Source organism: Oncorhynchus mykiss, chromosome 25 (assembly GCF_013265735.2).
Source record: "Oncorhynchus mykiss isolate Arlee chromosome 25, USDA_OmykA_1.1, whole genome shotgun sequence".
NCBI classification, from domain to species: Eukaryota; Metazoa; Chordata; class Actinopteri; order Salmoniformes; family Salmonidae; genus Oncorhynchus; species Oncorhynchus mykiss.
In genome coordinates this window covers 8,442,762-8,468,674 of record NC_048589.1, presented here as the reverse complement: position 1 = coordinate 8,468,674, position 25,913 = coordinate 8,442,762, and the positions used below count along the sequence as shown (strand labels likewise).

General features: G+C 40.6%; 1 protein-coding gene across 1 annotated transcript in view; it reads right to left on the bottom strand.

The window, feature by feature from the left end:
* impg1b (interphotoreceptor matrix proteoglycan 1b) overlaps positions 1–25,176 on the bottom strand; it is a 32,134-nt gene extending 6,958 nt beyond the window's left edge. Inside the window, exons 1-12 of the mRNA XM_036962256.1 lie at positions 25,152–25,176; positions 24,487–24,708; positions 19,891–20,057; positions 19,714–19,748; positions 18,072–18,112; positions 17,938–17,987; positions 17,668–17,826; positions 12,779–12,852; positions 12,311–12,519; positions 11,504–12,232; positions 10,823–11,379; positions 369–588 (exon numbers count right to left, since the gene is read on the bottom strand). Of these exons, the coding sequence (XP_036818151.1) occupies positions 369–588; positions 10,823–11,379; positions 11,504–12,232; positions 12,311–12,519; positions 12,779–12,852; positions 17,668–17,826; positions 17,938–17,987; positions 18,072–18,112; positions 19,714–19,748; positions 19,891–20,057; positions 24,487–24,708; positions 25,152–25,176 (2,488 nt within the window). The remainder of the gene's footprint in view (positions 1–368; positions 589–10,822; positions 11,380–11,503; positions 12,233–12,310; positions 12,520–12,778; positions 12,853–17,667; positions 17,827–17,937; positions 17,988–18,071; positions 18,113–19,713; positions 19,749–19,890; positions 20,058–24,486; positions 24,709–25,151) is intronic.
* Between the last annotated feature and the right edge of the window lie 737 nt (positions 25,177–25,913).

The following is a 25,913-nucleotide window of genomic DNA, read 5'->3' as shown; positions in this document are numbered from 1 at the left end:
GCTGTCCGCCTGTCTCCCTGTTTTGTTCCTTCATTGTCCTCACATGCAAAGGACAAACTAGGGGACACATTGATTGATGTGAATGAAGGCGTCTGCTTTAAATAAGGTGCAGGTGATTCGGTTTCAGCCGGAGAAGTGCTTGTGAGGCTTTATTGGAGAATCATTTTTGACATGATTCGCAGAGGACAAAGCTGTGGCATGCATTCTTTTGACCTTTCCAGATTGAGCGTTCTAGAAGTACAGTATAATTAAGACATGGGACCTCTGGTACGCCATAACTTAGATAGGAGCTGATTCTGTCTATGATATCCCCCATCACATAGGAGAGTGAGGACTTTCTGAGGCCAATATAGAGAGAGATATCTTACCAGGTTCTATGTCCAGGTAGCGACTGTCAATCTCAATGTCTAGTCGTTTAGACGCAGTGTTGCAGAAGTCTTCGAGCACACAGTGCACGGCCTGTGTCACGTTATGTGGCACATCTTTGTCTAATTTCATCTTGCTGTTCACCACAACACTACCATTCCTGAAGTTGAGGATTTCCAATTGCTTAAATCCTGTCAAATTAGATTGCAGATATGGGAGAATCTGGAAAAGAGGGGAAAGAACAAAATGTTGTATGTATAGAGCACACATTTAATGCTTCGTCAATTTTCTTTTAGTCACATTTGTCTTTCTACTCTCTCATGGTAATTTGACTACTATTTCTGTTGACATTCAAAACTCTGATTTGATTCGCTTTTAGTTTCAATAAAATGGCAAACATACCATTTCGATCCGAAATGATTAGGCTCATTTGGGACACGGTATGACAATTTGACATACAGTATTTTACATGGAGGTCATCTTTAAAAATCATCACCAATGCCATCTCCACGAAGGACTAGTGAATTAAAATCTGGCTCCTGGGAGCATAAAAGTTCAATTGAATGTTTTATTAAAAAGTTCCACTTTTTTTTGTCTCTCATTTGACCTTTTCATTTCAAAGAAAACTGCACATCTGTTTCCTCCCAGGACCAAGATTTGGAGAACATTATCTGGAGCACGTCAAAAGCTGTAGAGGACCACACAGTCTGCCAGTTCTACATCTATACAGGTTGTAACTGAGCAGTTGTATCACAGTCTGCCAGTTCTACATCTATACAGGTTGTAACTGAGCAGTTGTATTACAGTCTGCCAGTTCTACATCTATACAGGTTGTAACTGAGCAGTTGTATTCAGGTCAGGGTTTTTTTTTTAAACTGATAAAATGCATGTATACATCATCTCATTCATCACAATAATTCAATCCTGCAAATTACAAGGAAATGATCAACATGACCAAATGTAGCACAAAACCCAGCATTAGTTAGCAACTATTATGTAAGGTGTTATTGGACAGTCAAGCAGTGTCCGTTCCACGTTAAAAGAGAAAAAAGGTTCAAATATAAGAAACCGAGAATGCAAGACCATTGAGACCTGTACGACAACCAATCTGTCCAAGAAACCCATACAAAAACCAGGAATACAACAGTTCAAGTCCACCAGAACAATCTCTAATCCGTCAAGCTCTGTATTTTAGCCAAATCTATGGAATCTCCATTTATCATGTCCATTTCTAAAACGTGATTGGCAATTTTTTAAAATGTCCCTGACTGCCAGCGAGAATAAGACTGAGCATTGCTATTATAGCTGCTCTCTCAGTCTTCAAGAGTAAGGCACCTGCGTTTAGACAAGTAACTGCAGGGAAAACCAATTACTGTGAGGAGAGACCACGGTGCCTTCACTCAACTGTTCCATGCCTGTATACAAAGAGATACGAGGCATTAAGGAGCTCTATCTGATCTGGTTACTCCACTTATCACTGGCAGGCAGAGGCCAGGTCACCATGGGCCTCATACAACCTCCTTTACCACACAAACAGAGCACCATGCTCCATACTATAGCAAGGCCTCCAGCAAATGGACTGCTAGACAGGTGCACTTCTCAGACACTGTACATCCATTTGTCTCAACATTTCAAATCAACAAGTTAGCCATCCTCGCTGTGCTTTCGTCTTAACGCCCTGCTTTGCTCAAGCTAGGTCCGTACAGCAATAACCTTGCAATGTTTGTTTGAGCAAGTAACTGAAAACTGTAGAGTACAATATGTCACTAAAATAATGTTTTTCTAAATATCAAATTATGTACACAAACCTACAGAATATAATCGCATGCAGTCTATGACAAACCCGCCCTTACTTGTTCAAATGTTACACTTGTATCTACTGGTTCTTCTTGGATGTCCTGGTGAAACCCCCCCCACCATAGTCTCAGTTATTGAACACGTTAAACTTTTCCAACCAATCAAATAGGGAGTGTTTTTTGTATGAAGTTACTGAAACCTCCGTAATCCAATGTTATTGGTTATTACACAAATCGGTAGAGACGGGAGTAAAATAAGTCGTATGACAAAAGGGAAGCAGGGGGCTCTAGGATACATCACAAATGGGTGGGGGGTATGTTTACCCCATATTACTCATCTCATATGTATATACTGTACTCTATACCACCTACTGCATCTTGCCATCTTTATGTAATACAGTGGGGCAAAAAAGTATTTAGTCAGCCACCAATTGTGCAAGTTCTCCCACTTAAAAAGATGAGAGGCCTGTAATTTACATCATAGGTACACTTCAACTATGACAAACAAAATGAGAAAAAAAGAGAAAATCACATTGTAGGATTTTTAATGAATTTATTTGCAAATTATGGTGGAAAATAAGTATTTGGTCAATAACAAAAGTTTATCTCAATACTTGGTTATATACCCTTTGTTGGCAATGACAGGGGTCAAACATTTTCTGTAATTCTTCACAAGGTTTTCACACACTGTTGCTGGCATTTTGGCCCATTCCTCCATGCAGATCTCCTCTAGAGCAGTGATGTTTTGGGGCTGTTGCTGTGCAACACAGACTTTCAACTCCCTCCAAAGATTTTCTATGGGGTTGAGATCTGGAGACGGGCTAGGCCACTCCAGGACCTTGAAATGCTTCTTACGAAGCCACTCCTTCGTTGCCCGAGCGGTGTGTTTGGGATCATTGCCATGCTGAAAGACCCAGCCACGTTTCATCTTCAATGCCCTTGCTGATGGAAGGAGGTTTTCACTCAAAATCTCACGATACATGGCCCCATTCATTCTTTCCTTTACACGGATCAGTCGTCCTGGTCTCTTTGCAGAAAAACAGCCCCAAAGCATGATGTTTCCACCCCCATGCTTCACAGTAGGTATGGTGTTCTTTGGATGCAACTCAGCATTCTTTGTCCTCCAAACACGACGAGTTGAGTTTTTACCAAAAAGTTATATTTTGGTTTCATCTGACCATATGACATTCTCCCAATCTTCTTCTGGAACATCCAAATGCTCTCTAGCAAACTTCAGATAGGCCTGGACATGTACTGGCTTATTCAGGGGGACACGTCTGGCACGGCAGGATTTGAGTCCCTGGCGGCGTAGTGTTACTGATGGTAGGCTTTGTTACTTTAGTCCCAGCTCTCTGCAGGTCATTCACTAGGTCCCCCCGTGTGGTTCTGTGATTTTTGCTCACCGTTCTTGTGATCATTTTGACCCCACGGGGTGAGATCTTGCGTGGAGCCCCAGATCGAGGGAGATTATCAGTGGTCTTGTATGTCTTCCAATTCCTAATAATTGCTCCCATAGGTGATTTCTTCAAACCAAGCTGCTTACCTATTGCAGATTCAGTCTTCCCAGCCTGGTGCAGGTCTATAATTTTGTTTCTGGTGTCCTTTGACAGCTCTTTGGTCTTGGCCATAGTGGAGTTTGGAGTGTGACTGTTTGAGGTTGTGGACAGTTGTCTTTTATACTGATAACAAGTTCAAACAGGTGCCATTAATACAGGTAACGAGTGGAGGACAGAGGAGCCTCTTAAAGAAGAAGTTACAGGTCTGTGAGAGCCAGAAATCTTGCTTGTTTGTAGGTGACCAAATACTTATTTTCCACCATAATTTGCAAATAAATTCATTAAAAAATCCTACAATGTGATTTTCTGGATTTTTTCTCTCATTTTGTCTGTCAAGGTTGAAGTGTACCTATGATGAAAATTACAGGCCTCTCTCATCTTTTTAAGTGGGATTTTTTTTTTTTTTTTTGGAAAACACAATTGGTGGCTGACTAAATACTTTTTTGCCCCACTGTACATGTATCACTCGCCACTTTAAACTATGCCACTTTTATGTTTATATACCCTACATTACTCATCTCATATGTATATACTGTACTCAATACCATCTACTGCATCTTGCCTATGCCGTTCTGTACCATCACTCATTCATATATCTTTATATAAATATTCTTTATCCCTTCACACTTGTGTGTATAAGATAGTAGTTTTGGAACTGTTAGTTTAGATTACTCGTTAGTTACTACTGCATTGTCGGAACTAAAAGCACAAGCATTTCACTACACTCGCATTAACATCTGCTAACCATGTGTATGTGACAAATAAAATTTGATTTGTTAAATCCACTTCAATCAGTATAGATGAAGGGGAGGAGACAGGTTAATGAAGGCTATTTAAGCCTTCAGACAATTGAAACAAGGATTGTGTATGAGTGCCATTCAAAGGGTGAATGGGCGAGGCATATTTTTGTTGTCCCTTTCAACGGGGTATGGTAGTAGGTGCCAGGCGCATTGGTTTGTGTGAAGAACTGCAACGCTGCTGGGTTTTTGACGTCAAACAGTTTCCCGTGTGTATCCAGAATGGTCCAGCACCCAAAGGGCGTCCAGCCAACTTGACACAGCTGTGGAAAACATTGGAGTCAACATGGGCCATCATCCCTGTGGAACGCTTTCAACACCTTGTTGAGTCCATGCCCAAACGAATTGAGGCTGTTCTGAGGGCAATATCAAGAAGGTGCTCCTATTGATTGGTATACTCAGTGTACATCCCAAGTTCAAAGCTGACGACTTTACATAACACAAAGTTAAGGCACTTCTGCAGAATACAAGTATATTTCCCACTGTCAAACTAAATACAAACATCAACAGATATTACTTTCACTGATGTATATTGATGAGTGCAAGTTGGAAGAATCCAAAGATTCAAATTGCAATTGGTCTGAATTCACAACTCTAAAAGAGAGTCATGGGTTTAAGTGATTCTAGTTTGTACTAGGCAGGGCTGTCAAACATAGCATTGGTAGAGCTGACTAGGCAGAGGTATACAGTGTGACGACGTACCAATTCATTACAACCTACTTGTATTGGGAGAAAAGCTCACTCCCTAAGCACTTGTTCTCTCTTGTGCACTTGAACCAATTGAGTTACCCATGCCATTAGCTGTAATCCTGCCTATATTCTCAAAAGATGTACCTAAAATCTCATGCATGCATGTTCGTGCACACTAAAAACACACACAATTGACTGATCTTGAACTAAGCGGATTGAGACCACTAAAAAAGGGAACTCATGTAGAACATGTGTTGTGCTAACCAGAATTACCTAAAGCCTCTTACTCAGTCAGAAACCCCCTTAGGCAAACATTGCCTATAGTACTGGGACCCCTGATTCAGACCACCCAGGGCTGTCCACATACAGTTAGCTATAAGGGAGGTTAATAAAGCTCACTCCCATCATGGAACAAAAGATGGAGACTTTCCTGCTTTTGCAATATCATGCACTTAATCAGTTCATCAAACCGTAGGCACAATTCATTCACTACTAGAGTCCTACTCACACGTATGCACACATACTGTAAGAAGCCAACATACGACAATAATAATTTCCTTGACCACAGCGCCTCTTTCAAAATGTATGTAGCAAGCTAAAGCAAGCATGCACACTAGTCAGAATGTATTACAAACATTGTGGAATACAAAGCAAAAGAGCACAAGATAAATAATTATTCCAAGCAAAATCTAAGCTGTCAACAATAGTTGGATGTACCTAAAAAAAAACAATTCCAGCAAATATTTGGTTCGGACACTGTTTTTAAACTTTTTAAAGCTGAAATCCACAGCGATGAAACTGCCACGTCCGTTTGGGATATTACAACAAAGACGCTACTGTAAACAACGAACACAGTTTTTTCCCTCGGTCATCACTGCACATCACTGCATGCGAGATAGAAGAGTGTTAAAAAATGTTTTACCACGATGCTGGATGCTAATTTCCTCAAAACAAAAACAATAACAAATGGACCTGCGACGGCCAGTGGCACAAGGTCCTTTGCTGTTGTTCTGGGATTGATCTCCACTTTTCGCACCAAAGTACGTTCATCTCTAGGAGACAGAACGCATCTCCTTCCTGAGCGGTATGACAGGTGCGTTGTCCCATGGTGTTTATACTTGCGTACTATTGTTTGTACAGATGAATGTGGTACCTTCAGGCGTTTGGCAATTGCTTCCAAGGATGAACCAGACTTGTGGAAGTCTCCAATTTTTCTCTGAGGGCTTGGCTGATTTCTTTTGATTGTCCCATGATGTCAGCTTGTCAAGCAAAGAGGCACTGAGTTTGAAGGTAGGCCTTGAAAAACATCCACAGGTACACCTCCAATTGACTCAAATGATGTCAGTTAACCTATCAGAAGCTTCTAAAGTCATGACATAATTTTCTGGAATTTTCCAAGCTGTTTAAAGGCACAGTCAACTTAGTGTATGTAAACTTCTGACCCACTGGAATTATGATACAGTGAAATAAGTGAAATAATGTGTCTCTAAACAATTGTTGGAAAAATTAATGTAGATGTCCTAACCGACTTGCCAAAACTATAGTTTGTTAACAAGAAATATGTGGAGTGTTGAAAAATGAGTTTTAATGACTCCAACCTAAGTGTATGTAAACTTCCGACTTCAACTGTATGTACAGAAAATATAGAAAATAGATAGGTCATGCTCTCTCTGAGGCTTGGAAGATGTAGTTCCAATATGGAAGTACTGATATTGAAGCTAACTTCTCTGTCTTCCAGTCCCTGATTATTGGCTCCAGGATTTGGTGAGTGTCTGGGCTCAGATAAATGGTTCTAAGTAAAACTAAATGTAGCCAGATTTTATATGGACAGGACTTCTGATGAACTGTGAGAACTTCCACCAATGCATTAAGATATAGCACCAGTGAGGATAAAGCTAACCGTGTGCGTCCCAGTCTAAACAGTTTGGACACATATTATGACAGCGTTTTGGTGTTTGGTAGGCTTTTTGGGGGCTGTTTGAGCACACCCTATTTTTTCTTGAGACATGCCGAAGTTTGGTAGCTGAAGTCTACGCCCATTCATCGTGATTGGTCAACAGTAGACAATCTTCAATTAAGTGTTTGTTGTCATTCAACGAGAGACGATAAGTTTTGAGGACTACGGTTCCGGTCCAGGAAAAAAAGATGGCAGAATTGGATGCTGAGTTTGAATCAAGCAAAGTTGGTGAAGACAAATGTTCTCAATGGACAACAGTGGTTGCAAAAACTGGAACAAAAAGGAAATTGTTACACATATCCTCTACTCTAAAATTGGAGTGGAGGATATGTGTATGATTCATAATGAATCGCTTCTTGTTGGGATGTGTTTGTCGAGTAAAGATGGATATGTGGGAAACCCATTTCAGGTGTCAAATGCTGATGTATGCGCTGGGAAAAGTGGAGTCTCTCAGAGTGACCAGTCTTATTTTGATGAAGAAAACTTCCTGGTGTGGTTGGTGCCCGGCATCTGACCCGCTGGGTGAATGGAGAAAAACAATCAAGTCTGTCAGTCCTGTTGTTTTTTGATAAATACCAAATACCTACGCATGTGAAGCATGGTTTTGTGTCCCCAAACCATTGTAGTGTAAGAATTGTGAAAGATTTGGCCATGTTTCAAGTGTGTGCTAGCAGACAGAGTATATTGAAGAACGGTGTGTAAAAGCAATTGTGGTGGGGATCATGATTCCAAGTTCCTGGACTGCCCTGTTAGGATGAAGGAGATTGAGGTGGAACAGGTTAGAGAGGTCAATTGAATCTCCTTTTCAATTGAACCTTTAACTAGGCAAGTAAGTTAAGAACAAATTCTTATTTTACAGTGACGGCCTACACCTCCCGATCACGGCCGGTTGTGATACAGCCCGGGATCGAACCAGGGTCTGTAGTAACGCCTCTAGCACTACTATGTGGAGGCGATTAAAATAATTGAGAAAACAAGTGATGCTAGTGAAGATATGGTAATGGACGCATCATAGCCTGTATTAAATGTTTGCTGCCAGTCAAAAGATACCCGGTGTGATAAAAAGGTGGATTTTGTGGCATTCATTGCCACAGTTATAAACTGTACGGCACACGTCTCAAAGAGGTCTAAGAAACTGGACATTATTGTGGCAGAAAAGTTGTTGGGACTTAAGGATTTCACATCTGAAGACTTGTAAGGGGTACTGTCGCCGGAAGACCCGCCCTCTCAGGTTCCCTTTGAACCTGTGTCAGATCTGTCAGATCTGGTTTATTTTTTAACAGAAACGTTGTTTGATTTAGTTTATTTATTTATTTTTTGGTAGTTTGGAAGTTTTCAGGGGGGATTTTTGTTACATTTTTGGGAATCCTGTTTCCATCCCTGCACAGTATGTAGAAGATATATACCATAGAGGAAGAGTTTTCATGCAATTTGTTTCACTTGAGAAGTACTGCACCAAACATCTTAGTTAGATGTTAAACTGTGCAACTAACTTCAACATTAATTACAGATTTCTGGATTTTTTTTTTTAGAAGAGTTCAGGCTATTTTGAGGAACTGTTATGGCTATGTTGTTGTACGGCGTCTCATGAGGGACAAACAGCAATTTGTATTTTTAAGGGAGTATGCAAGGCATAGACGTTCGCTTCGCCTAGCCGAGTTCTGCTAGAAGCAAACCGAACCTAGTATGCAGACTAGAGGTCGACCGATTACAGACATGGCCGATTAATTAGGGCCGATTTCAAGTTTTCATAACAATCGGTAATCGGCTTTTTTGGACACCAAATATGGCCGATTACATTGCAATCCATGAGGAAACTGCGTGGCAGGCTGACCACCTGTTACGCGAGTGCACCGTCAAAAGGACCTTGTGGCTGCAATGAGCCAAGGTAAGTTGCTGGCTGCATTAAACTTATCTTGTAAAAAAACATCAATCTTCACATAATCACTAGTTAACTACACATGGTTGATGATATTACTAGGTTAACTAGCTTGTCCTGCGTTGCATATAATCAATGCAGTGCCTGTTAATTTATCATCGAATCACAGCCTAATTCAACTTCGCCAAACGGTTGATCATTTAACAAAAGTGCATTCGCTGCACAAATGTACCTAACCATAAACAGCAATGCCTTTCTAAAATCAATACACAGAAGTATATTTTTTAAACCTGCGTATTTAGTTAAAATAAATGCATGTTAGCAGGCAATATTAACTAGGGAAATTGTGTCACTTCTCTTGCATTCAGTGCAAGCAGAGTCAGGGTATTTGCAACAGTTTGGGACATCTGGCTCATTGCGAACTGTGTTTCTTCCTAACAAAGACCGTAATTAGTTTGCCAGAATTTTACATAATTATGACATAACATTCAAGGTTGTGCAATGTAACAGCAATATTTACGCTTAGGGTTGCCACCCATATTTCCCTGAAAGAATAAACGTCTTGTTTTCTAAATGATAGTTTCCGGATCTGACCATATTAATGACCAAAGGCTCGTATTTGTGTGTTTTTTTATAATTAAGTCTATGATTTGATATTTGATAGAGCAGTCTGACTGAGCGATGGTAGGCAGCAGCAGGCTCGTAAGCATTCATTCAAACAGCACTTTACTGCGTTTGCGAGCAGCTCTTAGCAATGCTTGAGGCACAGCGCTGTTTATGACTTGAAGCCTATCAACGCCCGAGATTAGGCTGGCAATACTAAAGTGCCTATAAGAACATCCAATAGTCAAAGGTATATGAAATACAAATGCTATAGAGAGAAATTGTCAAAGCTTCACAATTCCTATAATAACTACAACCTAAAACTTCTTAACTGGGATTTTTGAAGAACCGGGAATATTGAACCACCATCTTTCATATGTTCTCATGTTCTGAGCGAGAAACTTAAACGTTAGCTTTTTACATGGCACATATTGCACTTTTACTTTCTTCTCCAACACTGTGTTTTTTCATTATTTAAACCAAATTGAACATGTTTCATTATTTATTTGAGACTAATTAGATTTTATGTATGTATTATATTAAGGTAAAATAAAAAGGTTCATTCAGTACTTTACCTTTATTTAACTAGGTAAGTCAGTTAAGAACAAGTTCTTATTTTCAATGACGGCCTTGTTCAGGGGCAGAACACAGATTTGTACCTTGTCAGCTCGGGGATTTGATCTTGCAACCTTTTGGTTACTAGTCCAATGCTCTAACCACTAGGCTATGCTGCCTGTACTTGTCATTATTACAAATATATGTAAAAATCGGCCGAATAATCAGTATCGGCTATTTTTGGTATCGGCATTGAAAAATCATAATCGGTTGACCTCTAATGCAGACACCTTAAGGCTTACATCACTTGTCTATGTTAAAAAATAGCCTCTTGTCACTTGGGGCTAATCAAATCTTTAGTTCTTACTGAGGTGTCACTTCAAACCACATCCAACTGCACAATTAGATTATCAAACAGTTTGGAGCTAAAAAATACAGGTATGACAACAAGGCATGCAGACTTGAAAATAAAAGAGAGCCGCACACTCTAGGAATGTGCGGCTCTCTTTTATTTTCAAGTTTTCTACTCCGCTAGCCAGCACCTCGTCTTAATAGGTGTGCGTTTCTTTTTCTTCTAGAACAAGGCATGCAGAAACATCGAGCACGAAATTGTATCTACCTACCAGCTCAAGAAAAGTATTCTCCAATGACCTGTACTCAGGAGAGCTCTTGTTGGACAGGTCCTCGGAAAACATCATGTTAGTGACTCGCAAACTAAAGAAAACTACCATCTCTTTGTCCTTTTCACTAGTGGCCATTAAAGGGGTGCTCATGTGTCTGAGTCCGGGGGCTGCAGTGGACTCAAATGGACCTTCCAATCCGCCAAACTCATCCAGCGTATCGGCTGCTTCTGTACCGTCCGTTTCTACCTTTTCTATGTCTTCCTGCATGTCAGAGTCATCAGTAGACATATCCACGGCCGTCTCAGGTGGTTCCTGTTCTCGGGTGGTGTCCCCTCCTTCTGAAGGTCCATTGGCTATTGGGGGAAAAGATGCTGAGGGGATTTCCTCAGGCTCTGCTTGGATGATGTCATCCTCCGATGAAGGCATGGTTTGTGATTTTGTAGCGGTGGTGAATGTTCCGATGGATGCAGGTTCTACGTCTAGAGATGCTGTAGTGGTGATAATTTGATTTTCTCTGTCCAGTTGCTCCTCTAAAGCCGCCTCAGTAGTTGTGGGTCCTTTTAAAGAAAATCAAAAATATCAGAAAATGACATTCAAATCCATTTCAATCAAAAAGATTGAAATTAAAATCAAAAAATGCTCCCATAAATGTTGTCACTCGCGTTATAAGAGGAATGTTACCTTCATCTTCCTCAGGTTCAACAGTTGGGATGGTTTCCTCATCTACAACATCTTTCTCAGGAGGAAAGGGAGTAATCGATTTTGTGGTAGGCTGTTTCATAACAGACGTTCTTGTAACTGGTGGCCAAACCCAAATGTAGACTTCTGTCGCAGCCACAGTTTCCTCGACATCAAGTGTCTCCTCAGTGGCAGGCTGTTCCGTAATGGCCGCCATTGTTGCTACTGGTGGCCAAACCCAAAGGTAGTCTTCTTCTGTCGCATCCACAGTCTCCTCTATATCAAGTGTCTCCTCTGTGGTATCCTCTGCAGGCTTCATGTTAATTGTATCCTCAGTGGCATCTACAGTTTCCTCTACCTCAATCATCTCCCCTGTAACATCCACTGGAGGCTCCTCTATGCCAAGTGTCTCATCTGTAGCCTCTTCATCAACTGTCTCATCTCTAGCATCCACTACAGTCTCCTCTACTGCTTCTACTGAGGGACGACCCTCACTAATATCCGCGGGGGGTGTATCTGGGGCTGAGGCAGTGGTAGCCTCAGCAGGAAGAACAATAACTGAGTCACTGAAAGGGACAATGATGTATTCCTCGGGCATGTCTGTAAAAGCCTCAAGATAGTCCTCTCCGACAGCAACAGTTGGGAAAAAAACTTCAGTGTGCCCGACACCCTCCTCTGGCAAGGTTACCAAGGTTGTCGCTTCCAACTCCTCTCTTAGAGAAACAGTGGGATCTGAAGGGGGAAAATGAAAAGTTAGCATTCTCCTCAATGATTATATCCCAATTGACCTGAGCTTTAAATTAAGCTTACCAGGTTCAAAACTGAGTGTATGTATTTCCACAGGCAGTGACGTCTCCACGCTTAAGGCCTTGGAAACCATATCTTTCAGTTTGTGTCCATTTGTGTAAACAACTGTCCTTGTTCTTGTGCCTGGTTCTATAGTGGAAACAGATTCTTCTTCACGGTCTTCTCCATTAGTCTCAAACACCACAGCATAGCGGACTGACACATCATCAGATCTGTCAACAAAGCAGAGCTTATATTGGAGAAATAGTATGCCTTTTTCACAGTATTTCCTATCTTAGTATTTTAGCAAATATAGCAAAGACCAAAGTTTGAAATACCTCTGGCTAATATATCACTGCTTTGTTTTTCCTTTGCTAATGACATATACAGTACACTCTCTGAGCAGTGATGCTATGACTAATGGAGCCTGTTCAATTAAATGAAAGATTTGGCTCACTTCCTAGTACTTTCACATTTCCTTGAACAACCTACCGAAATTCAACCAACCGAAATCCCAAAACACGAAGATTTTTGAAACCAGGAAGTTTGTCAAAAACGTGAACCATCTGTGGAAAAGAGAGACATCTGATGGTTATGTTTAGCATTCTCTCTGGGGCAGTAATCACTCTAAACAAAATAACATCACGCAATTGGAAACGATGTAGTCAACACAGAGAAAAAGCAAACACAAATAAGTGGCCTGCAGTATAATGTACACTGAGTGTACAAAACATTAAGAACACCTTCCTATTATTGAGTTGCACCCCTCCCCCCTTTTGCTCTCAGAACAGCCTCAATTCGTAGGGGCATGGTCGACAAGGTGTCAAAAGCGTTCCACGGGGATGCTGGCCCATGTTGACTCCAATGCTTCCCACAGTTGTGTCAAGTTGGCTGGATGTCCTTTGGGTGGTGGACCATTCTTCACACACACAGGAAATTGTTGAGTGTGAAAAACTCAGCAGCATTGCAGTTCTGTGCCTGGCACCTACTAACATACCCCGTACAAATGCAATGAAATATTTTCACTTGCCCATTCATTCTCTGAATGGCACACATACACAATCCTTGTCTCAATTATCTCAAGGTTTAAAAATCATTTTTTTAACCTGTCTCCTCCCCTTCATCTACACTGATTGAAGTTGATTTAACAAGTGACATCAATAAGGGATCATAGCTTTAACCTGGATTCACCTGGTCAGTCTATGTCATGGAAAGAGCAGGTGTTCCTAATGTTTTGTAGACTCAGTATAGATTTGTTACTGTAGAATCCTCTATGCGCTGTCAGGCTTTTGTGAATTTCTTCTTTATCCGGAAGGGGTGCATTTTCTCTAGGAATCATTCATGAGGTTTACACACTTTATCTTTCTGGGGTTACAAATCTAATGCAGTCCTTTGATGTTGCCCAATACATTGCTGGCTTTACCCTTTGTCTACCTTTTATCATAAGCTCCTTTAAAGCACAAGCTCATTTGGGATGTTACTGCACATTTCCACTGAGAATTTACCTCAGTGTTTTACCCTAAAGGCTCAGACTTTTCTATTTCCATCAAACCCGGCCTGGACCCGTGTCTCACTGGGCCATGGCTCCGACGGATCTGCTCTGACTTGGAGCCAAACACTGGCAAGTCTAGATGGAAAATCCCCTTTAGTATTGCTAGACTATCAAAAGGCAGTCATTCAACCTGGACTCAAGGGTAGACGTAACATAGTAAACAGAAATCCATGACACTCCAATTAGTATAGGTTATGTTTCGTATGGCATGTATTCATTTGTGGATATCCATTATCCATTTTGTGAGACATGTTAGCTAGGTAGCTAATTCTAACGTTAGCTAGGTGGTTAACGTTGGTTAAATGCTAAAGTTGTCCATAATGAGATTTAAACACGCAACCTTTGGGTTGCTAGACGTTCGCAGTTACAGTTGAAGTCGGAAGTTTACATACACTTAGGATGGAGTCATTAAAACTCGTTTTTCAACCACTCCACAAATTTCTTGTTAACAAGCTATAGTTTTGGAAAGTCAGTTAGGACATCTACTTTGTGCATGACACAAGTCATTTTTCCAACAATTGTTTACAGACAGATTATTTCACTTATAACTCACTGTATCACAATTCCAGTGGGTCAGAAGTTTACATACACTAAGTTGACTATGCCTTTAAACAGCTTGGAAAATTCCAGAAAATTATGTCATGGCTTTAGAAGCTTCTGATAGGCTAATTGACATCATTTGAGTCAATTGGAGGTGTACCTGTGTACCTGGAGGAAATTATATCTATATCCACTGGAAAACAAGTCCTATATCAACATAACCTGAAAGGCCGCTCAGCAAGGAAGAAGCCACTGCTCCAAAACCGCCAGAAAGAAAACAGACTATGGTTTGGAACTGCACATGAGGATAAAGATCGTACCTTTTGGAGAAATGTCCTCTGGTCTGATGAAACAAAATAGTACTGTTTGGCCATAATGACCATCGTTATGTTTGGAGGAAAGCCTTGCAAGCCGAAGAACACCATCCCAAACGTGAAGCACGGGGGTGTCAGCATCATGGTGTGGGGGTGCTTTGCTGCAGGAGGGACTGGTGCACTTCACAAAATAGATGGCATCATGAAGTAGGGAAAATTATGTGGATATATTGAAGCAACATCTCACGACATCAGTCAGGATGTTAAAGCTTGGTCGCAAACGGGTCTTCCAATTGGACAAAGACCCCAAGCATACTTCCAAAGTTGTGGCAAAAATGGCTTAAGGACAACAAAGTCAAGGTATTGGAGTGGCCATCACAAAGCCCTGACCTCAATCCTATAGAAAATTTGTGGGCAGAACTGAAAAAGCGTGTGCGAGCAAGGAGGCCTTCAAACCTGACTCAGTTACACCAGCTCTGTCTGCAGGAATGGGCCAAAATTCACCCAATTTATTGTGGGAAGCTTGCGGAAGGCTACCTGAAATGTTTGACCGAAGTTAACCAATTTAAAGGCGATGCTGCCAAATACTAACTGAGTGTATGTAAACCTCTGACCCACTGGCAATGTGATGAAATAGATAAAAGCTGAAATAAATCATTCTCTCTACAGTTATTCTGACATTTCACATTCTTAAATAAAGTGGTGATCCTGACTGAGCTAAGAAAGGGACTTTTTACTAGCTTAAATGTCAGGAATTGTGAAAAACTGAGTTTAAATGTAATTGGCTACGGTGTATGTAGACTTCTGACTTCAATTGTATATATTTTGTTGTATTTATTTAACTAGGCAAGTCAGTTAAAAACTTCTTAGGGGGCAGTATTTTGACGTCCAGATGAAAAGCATGCCCAAAGTAAACTGCCTATTACTCAGGCCCAGAAGCTGGGATGTGCATATAACTGGTAGACTTCGATAGAAAACACTCTAAAGTTTCTAAAACTGTTAAAATAATGTCTGTGATTATAGCAGAACTGATTTGGCAGGTGAGTCCCGAGGACAATCTATCAAGGGGGGAAAAAATTGAGGTCATTGGATTTTCCAATGCATTTCTATGGGAAACCCGATTTATTAGGACCCATATTGCAGTTCCTATGGCTTCCACTAGATGTCAACAGTCTTTAGAAATTGTTCGATGTTTTTCTTTTGAGAAATGAAGAAGTAGTCCTATTCATTCCATGTGTCACTCGGAAGGACTCTAGTCTTTTGGTGCGAGTGAACATGAGCGCCCTCCGTGTTGTTTTTCTCCGGTATTGGAAACAGATGAATCTGTCTTAAATTTGATCGATTATTTACATTTTTGGGTACCTGAGGTTGGATTAGAAACGTTGTTTGAAATGTTTGGACCAGGTTTACAGGTAACTTATTAGATACTTTTTAGTAATATTGGGTGTTGGAACACATGTATTTCTGAATCAAATGCTCCAAATAAATTGACATTTTTGGGACATAAAGAAGGACTTTATCGAACGAAACGACCATTCATTGTGTAACTGAGACATTTGGGATTGCAAAAAGATGAAGATCTTCAAAGGTAAGCAATTTATTTTATTGCTATTTCTGACTTTCGTTATGCATCTGTTTGGTTGGCAAATGTTTTTCATGGTTTTGCATGCGGGGCGCTGTCCTCAGATAATCGTATGGTATGCTTTCGCCATAAAACCTTTTTTAAATCTGACAAAGCGGCTAGATTAACAAGAAGTTTATCTTTTAAATGGTGTAAGTATCATCATGAATGTTTAATATTACTTAGTTAGTATTTTTGAATTTCGAGCTTTGCAATTTATCGTATGTTGTCAGATCTATTCCGTTAACGGGATTCGAGCGGTCCCTAAGAGGTTTTAAGATCAAATTCTTATTTTACAATGACAGCCAGCCCGGCCAAACCCTCCCCGGACGACGCTGGGCCAAATGTTCGCAGCCCTATGGGACCAATCACGGCCAGTTGTGATACAGTGCCTTAGACTGCTGCGCCACTCGGGAGCATACAGTGAGGGATTGTAAGGATTGTCCCACACAAGGCCTAACTAATTTCCGGCCAACAGTTCTTTCAATTAAAGTATTACACTTAAGAGTGTGATGTAAAAGACCATAATTTGCAAATCAATTCATAAAAAAATCCTACAATGTGATTTTCTGGATTTCTTTTCTCATTTTGTCTGTCATAGTTGAAGTGTACCTATGATGAAAATTACAGGCCTCTCGCATCTTTTTAAGTGGGAGAACTTGCACAATTGGTGGCTGACTGAATACTTTTTTGCCCCACTGTAGCTAGGACAGCTTGGGAATGGTCTTAAAACTGAAAACGGGCTGAAAACGGGCTGTTATAGGTAGATAGGTTTGGAACGGTTTCTTATTGGTCTAAATACTAATTTACCACCTGGTGATTTCACCAGGCAGGCCTAAACTCCATCCCACCAAAAACAGGCAGAAATTTCATGCTGTCTTTTCAAACAGCTCTTACACTGTCCCATTTACACCCGCTCCCCCTCTCCGGCACTCGACATTGCCAATTTTTTAATCATTACGTACACCTGCCACCATCGTTATGTGCACCTGTGCCTCATGACACTCACCTGGACTCCTTCACCTTCCTGATTACCTTCCCTATATATGTCACTCCCCTTGGTTCTTTAAGGTGTTATTGATTATGTTTCTGTTTCATGTCTGTACACTTTTTGTGTTTCTTGTTTTGTACTATGTTCTATTTATTATTACATTTGCAGTCCCTGTACTTGCTTCCCGACTCCCAGTGTTCACGTTATATACACTGAAACTACATACACTGAAGCATTACCATAATTTTCACAATTTCACAGTATTTATCCAACCTTGTTGTATGGAAATATGTATAAAACACTTGAAAATCAAGTTTTTGACTGCACTGGGCCTTTAAGACATTTCCTCTCTGTTCTCCTCACCGTATCATGGAGATCTTGTGTGATGTCATGGTACTGGGGAGCTGCAGGGCCACTCAGAACAAGTTCACTGTAGCCAGAGTCTGCTATGGTGACACTGAACTCCACTATCTGCTCCTCAATAATCGCCTCCTCTGGTACAATGTTAGGAATGTCTGTTATCTGTGGAAAGCAAAAGCAGCAGTGTCATTTTCAATGGCCATCAATGTCAACGTTCAGTCAAGATTATAAAGCCAAGGCAAGGTAGACCTCAGAAAATATGATTAAACTTACCTCCTTTGCTTCAGTCGGAATGATAAACTGTTCTGATGGAGTTTTCGAGCCTACAAAGTGAGCATTGTGCATTCATTCAGGAATTTTGTATTATTACTTTGAGTATACTGCCTTGATGGATGTGGAGTACTTACATTTCTCAATCTCAGTTCTTCCAGCTGTTGATACCTCAACCCTGGAAATCAAAAATACATGTTTTGCAACCATTCAAATGTCAAGTTTTAAAGTCTCATACACACGTTCAGTGAAATGCCTTTCTTGCAAGCTCTAAACCCAACAATGCAGAAATCAATAACAGTGTAATACAAAAAATAACATAAAGGTAGAACAAAAACATATGAGTAACGCTTAAATAAGAAATAAGAAGAACACAAGAAAGTAAGTACAGGGTCAGTCAGTTCCAGTACCATATTTACAATGTGCAGGGATACTGGAGTGATAGAGGTAGGTAGATGAGGTGCCTTCAGAAAGTATTTATACCCCATTACTTGTTCCAAATTTTGTTGTATTACAGACTGAATTTAAAATGGATTAAACAATACCCCATAAGGACAAAGTGAAAACACTTTTTATGCTTGCCATAACAAAAGGGTTGAGTACTTTTTGACTCAAGACATTTCAGATTTAAATAAATTTGTTTTAAGATTTTGAAAAACAATTCCACTTTGACATTTTGGGGTATTGTGTGTAGGCCTATGACGAAATGTAATACATTTTAAATTCAGGCTGCAACACAACAAAATGTGGAAAAAGTCTAGGGGTGTTTATACTTTCTGAATGCACTGTATGGAAATAGTTATTTGTTACAAAACACCAAAAAGTGTAATGACATTCAGCGATTGTCATTAGGTCAATGCGTATCGCTGATCAAATGTAATACATTTTAAATTCAGGCTGCAACACAACAAAATGTGGAAAAAGTCAAGGGGTGTTTATACTTTCTGAATGCACTGTATGGAAATAGTTATTTGTTACAAAACACCAAAAAGTGTAATGACATTCAGCGATTGTCATTAGGTCAATGCGTATCGCTGATCAAATGTATTTTTATGTAGAAAAAAAAAGAAGTTGAGAGAAGGGGCTGAAATACGGGATTGTACAGGGATGACAAGCACAGTCACATTATTATATATATTTTTAAACCATGACACAGAAGTGAGGGTGTTCGTTTAATTTAGAATAAGCTTTTATTTTCATATTTACCACTGTAGCAGTACAAATTGCACTCTAAACAAATAGGAGAGTGGTTAAATTAGCATTATTTAGAGAGCACTCCCCCCCCCCCCCCTCCTTCCAATATGGTTATATGTTAAATCAGGCCAGCAGATGTACAGACTCCATCAGTTTAGGGAGATGAAGAGGGTCGTTTGAGTTTCTGTTCTTGCCCTCTACCAATTGTGCTTGCTGAAACAGCAAGTGAGAGTGTTGTTGGTCTTGATGACATTTTACCATTAGAATTTAAACCTTTATGAACAGCTCTTTGGAAAGGCTTGTCTAGTCTCTGGAGTTGTAGATGGTCGCCAGCCATTTTAGAATTTTGTAGTCAAATCAAAAATATCTGTGGGGTATGAAACAGTCAGTAGAATTTTTTTTGTACCATCTATTTTGTTTTCAAACACCATATTAAATTATAATTAAAGTGATAGAAAGAGGTCGTTGGTTGAACATTTATGAGGGAAGGGGGTTGAACACCCGTTTCAATGAAACGTTGCAGGCCTACTTCTTGTAATCTCTATAAACAATATTTAACATTTCTCCAACCTTTTATCCACCTACCTTTGTTGCTGGATCTTCTCCTGTTCAGCAACTCTCTGGAAACCAAACAAACATACAAATTCAAAAAAATATCATAAAATGTTAAGACATCTTTATGACTTATCACAGCCAATCTTTGTGCTATTACCCCTCAATGTTGCCCTTATTACTATGGTCCATGCAGGTTTTAATACTCACTGTGGCCACCATGTCAATGTGTTCCTGAGTACTGCTGAAGTTTCTTGCCACCTCATCCAGACAGAGAGAGTCATGCTGGCAGGCATAAGTCCAATGCTTGTACTCATCTGAGTTAGGAACCCTATCCAGGAAGATGCGGAAGGCTTCCCATATCGCCTCCTGGCAAACTAAATAAATATTAAAACATGTCAGAATTGATGAATAAAGATGTGTGTGTCTGTGTGGGAACAACTCTAAGCTTTTAGAGTAAATGGCAATTCAATGTAATGCATTCACAATCTTGTTACTTTATGCATGTAAGACAATACACAGAAATTGATTCATTATGGTCGAGGTTTGAACAAACATTTGTTTTCAAATCAAATCAAATTGTATTTGTCACATGCGCCGATAACAACGGGTGTAGTAGACCTAGTAGACAGTGAAATGCTTACTTACAAGCCCTTAACCAACCAATGCATTTTAAGAAAATACCTTAAAAAAGTTATATGTACATGTTGTTGGAGGGGGGGGCAATGCAAATAGTCTGGGTAGCCATTTGATTAGATGTTCAGGAGTCTTATGGCTTGGGGGTAGAAGCTGTTTAGAAGCATCTTGGACCCAGACTTGGTGCTCCGGTCCCGCTTGCCATGCGGTAGCAGAGAGAACAGTCTATGACTAGGGTGGCTGGAGTTTTTGACTATTTTTGGGCCTTCCTCTGACACCACCTGGTGTAGAAGTCCTGGATGGCAGGAAGCTTGGCCCCAGTGATGTACTGGGATGTGCGCACTACCCTCTGTAGTACCTTGCAGTCGGAGGCCGAGCAGTTGCCATACCAGGCAGTGATGCAACCCGTCAGGATGCTCTCGATGGTGCAGCTGTAGAACCTTTTGAGGATCTGAGGACCCATGCCAAATCTTTTCAGTCTCCTGAGGGGGAATAGGTTTTGTTGAGCCCTCTTCACGACTGTCTTGGTGTGCTTGGACCGTTTGTTGGTGATGTGGATGTACAGCCACGTCGATGAGAATGGGGTGTGCTCGGTCCCCCTTTTCCTGTAGTCCACAATCATCACCTTTGTCTTGATCACGTTGAGGGAGAGGTTGTTGTCCTTGCACCACACGGTCAGGTCTCACACCTCCTCCCTATAAGCTGTCTCGTTGTTGCCTACCACTGTTGTGTCATCGGCAAACTTAATGGTGGTGTTGGAGTCGTGCCTAGCCATGCAGTCATGAGTGAACAGGGAGTACAGGAGGGGACTGAGCACGCACCACTGAGGGGCCCCCGTGTTGAGGATCAGCGTGGCGGCTGTGTTGTTACCTGCCCTTACCACCTGGGGGCGGCTCGTCAGGAAGTCCAGGATCTATTTGCAGAGGGACGTGTTTAGTCCCAGGGTTCTTAGCTTAAATCAAATCAAATTTTATTTGTCACATACACATGGTTAGCAGATGTTAATGCGAGTGTAGCGAAATGCTTGTGCTTCTAGTTCCGACAATGCAGTAATAACCAACAAGTAAACTAACTAACAATTCCAAAACTACTGTCTTGTACACAGTGTGAGGGGATAAAGAATATGTACATAAGGATATATGAATGAGTGATGGTACAGAGCAGCATAGGCAAGATACAGTAGATGGTATCGAGTACAGTATATACATATGAGATGAGTATGTAAACAAAGTGGCATAGTTAAAGTGGCTAGTGATACATGTATTACATAAGGATACAGTCGATGATATAGAGTACAGTATATACGTATGCATATGAGATTAATAATGTAGGTTAAGTAACATTATATAAGGTAGCATTGTTTAAAGTGGCTAGTGATATATTTACATCATTTCCCATAAATTCCCATTATTAAAGTGGCTGGAGTTGAGTCAGTGTCAGTGTGTTGGCAGCAGCCACTCAATGTTAGTGTTGGCTGTTTAACAGTCTGATGGCCTTGAGATAGAAGCTGTTTTTCAGTCTCTCGGTCCCAGCTTTGATGCACCTGTACTGACCTCGCCTTCTGGATGATAGCGGGGTGAACAGGCAGTGGCTCGGGTGGTTGATGTCCTTGATGATCTTTATGGCCTTCCTGTGACATCGGGTGGTGTAGGTGTCCTGGAGGGCAGGTAGCTTGCCCCCGGTGATGCGTTGTGCAGACCTCACTACCCTCTGGAGAGCCTTACGGTTGAGGGCGGAGCAGTTGCCGTACCAGGCGGTGATACAGCCCGCCAGGATGCTCTCGATAATGCATCTGTAGAAGTTTGTGAGTGCTTTTGGTGACAAGCCAAATTTCTTCAGCCTCCTGAGGTTGAAGAGGCGCTGCTGCGCCTTCTTCACAATGCTGTCTGTGTGAGTGGACCAGTGATGAGCTTTGAGGGCACTATGGGGTTGAATGCTGAGCTGTAGTCAATGAATAGCATTCTCACATAGGTGTTCCTTTTGTCCAGGTGGGAAAGGGCAGTGTGGAGTGCAATAGAGATTGCATCATCTGTGGATCTGTTGGGCTGTATGCAAATTGGAGAGGTTCTGGTGTTTTGGGGGTAATAGTGTTGATGTGAGCCATGACCAGCCTTTCAAAGCACTTCATGGCTACAGATGTGAGTGCTACAGGTAGGTAGTCATTTAGGCAGGTTACCTTAGTGTTCTTGGGCACAGGGACTACAATGGTCTGCTTGAAACATGTTGGTATTACAGAATCAGACAGGGAGATGTTGTCAATGAAAAATGTCAATGAAAACACTTGCCAGTTGGTCAGCACATGCTCGGAGTACACGTCCTGGTAATCCGTCTGGCACTGCGGCCTTGTGAATTTTGACCTGTTTAAAGGTCTTACTCACATAGGTTGTGGAGAGCTTGATCACACAGTCATCCGGAACAGCTCTCATGCATGTTTCATTATGACTTGCCTCGAAGCGAGCATAGATGTTATTTAGCTCGCCTGGTAGGCTTGTGTCACTGGGCAGCTCTCGGCTGTGCTTCCCTTTGTAGTCTGTAATAGTTTGCAATCCCTGCCACATCCGACGAGCGTTGGAGCCAGTGTGGTATGATTCGATCTTAGTCCTACATTTACGCTTTGCCTGTTTGAGGCCCTCTCCTTGAAAGCGGCAGCTCTACCCTTTAGCTCAGTGCGGATGTTGCCTTTAATCCATAGCTTCTGGTTGGGGTATGTACGTATAGTCACTGTGGGGACATCGTCATCGATGCACTTATTGATGAAGACAGTGACTGTCGTGGTGTACTCCTCAATGCCATCGGAAGAATCCCGGAACATATTCCATTCTGTGCTAGTCACTTTAGATATTGAAACCCAATGCTGGTATGTAATGTACTCGTCCCTGATATGTGGGAATGTTAGAAACATGAATAAAAAAGCCCTAACACTTTTAATGATTTATTTACCTCTGTTATGAGCAGCACTGTTGAATTATCTAATATGTTTACGCCTGGGGAAGTTCTCTTACATTTTCATTTCATAGAGTGAAGTTATTATTTCCACGGCATATTCACTGTTTGAATACCGTCCACCTTAATGTAACTCGGTCCCTGAATATAAGTGAACACCTAGAGTATTTTATGCTTTTCAAGTTGAACTTCTCTCAACCATGACAACTTCCAAGCCAGCAATTATTTATTAAATTGTGACAAAAAAATTCTGTTTGATTAACTGCTTTCTCTCTCTCCTGAAGGAAACAGTTCAAAGCCACTGTTTTTGGAATAGCTTAATCACCCCACTGTCTAAAGGTGTCCCATGACTATGAATACTGTAAGGATTTACGAGCTCACAGAAAAGTGTGGCACAATAGGGTGTGTTTATATCATAGAATTGGGAATTAGAATACTAAAATGGACATGAACCTTCTTCTGACGGTATTAAGGTCAGCCATTGTGTTATTAAGGGAGTTGGTGCTCAGCCAGTGCTGTGTTTTAACCAACCAGTAGAGGCATATGTGATGCATTTCCTGCTTTTACTTATGCAGGGAAATAAAAGTAAGGCATGTGATATATCAGAAATTGTGTAATGGAATTATTGCCAACCTTAAATATTGTCATATATTTATTAAATATAGTTTACACCGGTTTTATACCAATTGTTTGTATAAATAGCCTCTAAAATACTGTATATGTAAACAGACCATACATGTCAAAATGTTTGTTTTCTTGGAAAGCTGTGTGTTATTACTTGATAGAATATCAGTACTTGTTGCCTATCATCAACTGACTGCATTATTTGTATGGAATGTTGGGATATTGACTGTTAATAATAATAAAACAATTAACATGCCCTGCAGATCATCTTCAAATTCCTTGTTTTACACTATCTTAAGGGCTTGTAAGTAAGCTTTTCACCTGTTGTATTCGGTGCGTGTGACAAATACAATTTGATTTGATTTGATATGCCTCTGCCTCTGGAGGGTTTATAACATCGCCCCTCTAGTCATTTAATTGGATCTCTAAGGTTTACATGTTCCTGTTCCCAGTCGATCTTCACCCTCAATATATGCCATTTAGCAGACACTTTAACCCAAGCAACTTATGAATGTGTGAATACATGAGAGAATACATTTTTAGTGTGTGACTCCAGTGGGAATTGAAGTATTGACGTTGGCATTGCTAGGACCATGTCCTTACCTCTGAGTTTGTAGTAGGCCCGATGGCTGGAGATGACCGCCTTTACGTTCTCTTGAGGACATACTTTCACCCCACTGGTGAAGAACGTAGACCTCTTTGTCAGGTGTCTGTCCTGGTCCTGTCTCGTTTTAACATGGGCGGTGTGTTTGATTGGTCTTACACTATCCAGGAAATGTCTGTGTTTGACATCTCGGATTCCAGACAAATCTTGCACCTGTAGGTCTGCAACAAAAAAGACAGATATACGAAATGGTTATCTTACCATATCTTTTTGTCCAAATATACCTAAAAATAGTATTACATTATTGGTCATTTTATAATATAAATGTAGAAGATGTATACTGCTTACTTTCCCAAATCGTATGTAAGGTCTAACCATAGAGAATGATAGAGATATCATCTTTATATATACGTTGCCTTCACAAAGTATTCATACTCCTTGACTCATTTTGTTGTGTTTCAACCTGAATTCAAAATGTGTTAATAAAAAAAAAAATTTCAAACCCATATACTCACAATAACCCAGAATGACAAAGTGAAAACGAAATACAGAAATATCAAATTTACATAAGTATTCACATGCCTGGGTCAGTACATGTTTACAATCACCTTTGGCAGTGATTACAGCTGTGATTACAGTACGTGTGTTATGGTGACTGTATTACCACCACACCAGTGGTCACGAGTCATGATGCCAGTCAAATCCTCGTGACTTTTTAGTCACGGTAATTAGGCTTCTCCAAGCTCTGGAGCTGCTGATGGTCATTAGTAGCCTACCAAAATATACTAGCTGCCTGATACTCAGCACTCTGTTGTCCCTCTAATCACTCTGACACCAATGCAAATGTATTTTGAAAATCTAATCAAATGCTTCATGAGAGTCCATGAGCTCATGTTGAGCAAGATTTCTATGGACTATACAATTGCGTGAGAAAACAGAGTTTTGATGGCCTCTATTAAAAAGAGGAGGCCTACTATATTCATTTCTCAACTTTCCTAATATTAATATTCTTGCTGGCAAGAAAATGAACCACAAGAAAAGCATCCTCCATTTGCTTTTTAAGTGCATAGATGACATGTATTTTTTCCCCTGCCCCATTCTAAATATTTTTTTTAAAATCACACATGTATTTACGTATACTAAGTAGTATAAGATTAGATCAAGAATAGTCTGGGTGATAATGGGTGATAATATTCGCCTAGCACTTGAGAATGATATATTATCACTTGTGAATGATGCCCAGTTTGTGGGTCAACTTCTGATCTGTTGCGTCAGCCTCATTGCTTTTAAAAGGGTTTTGGATTCTAGTGGTTGTATTAATTTGGGATCTATCGCATCCCACAACTGTCCCAGACTATGATTGGAGTATTTATTTCTCGCACAGAATAGGTCAACTTTTGTGCTATGGGGGATAGTAGATTGACAT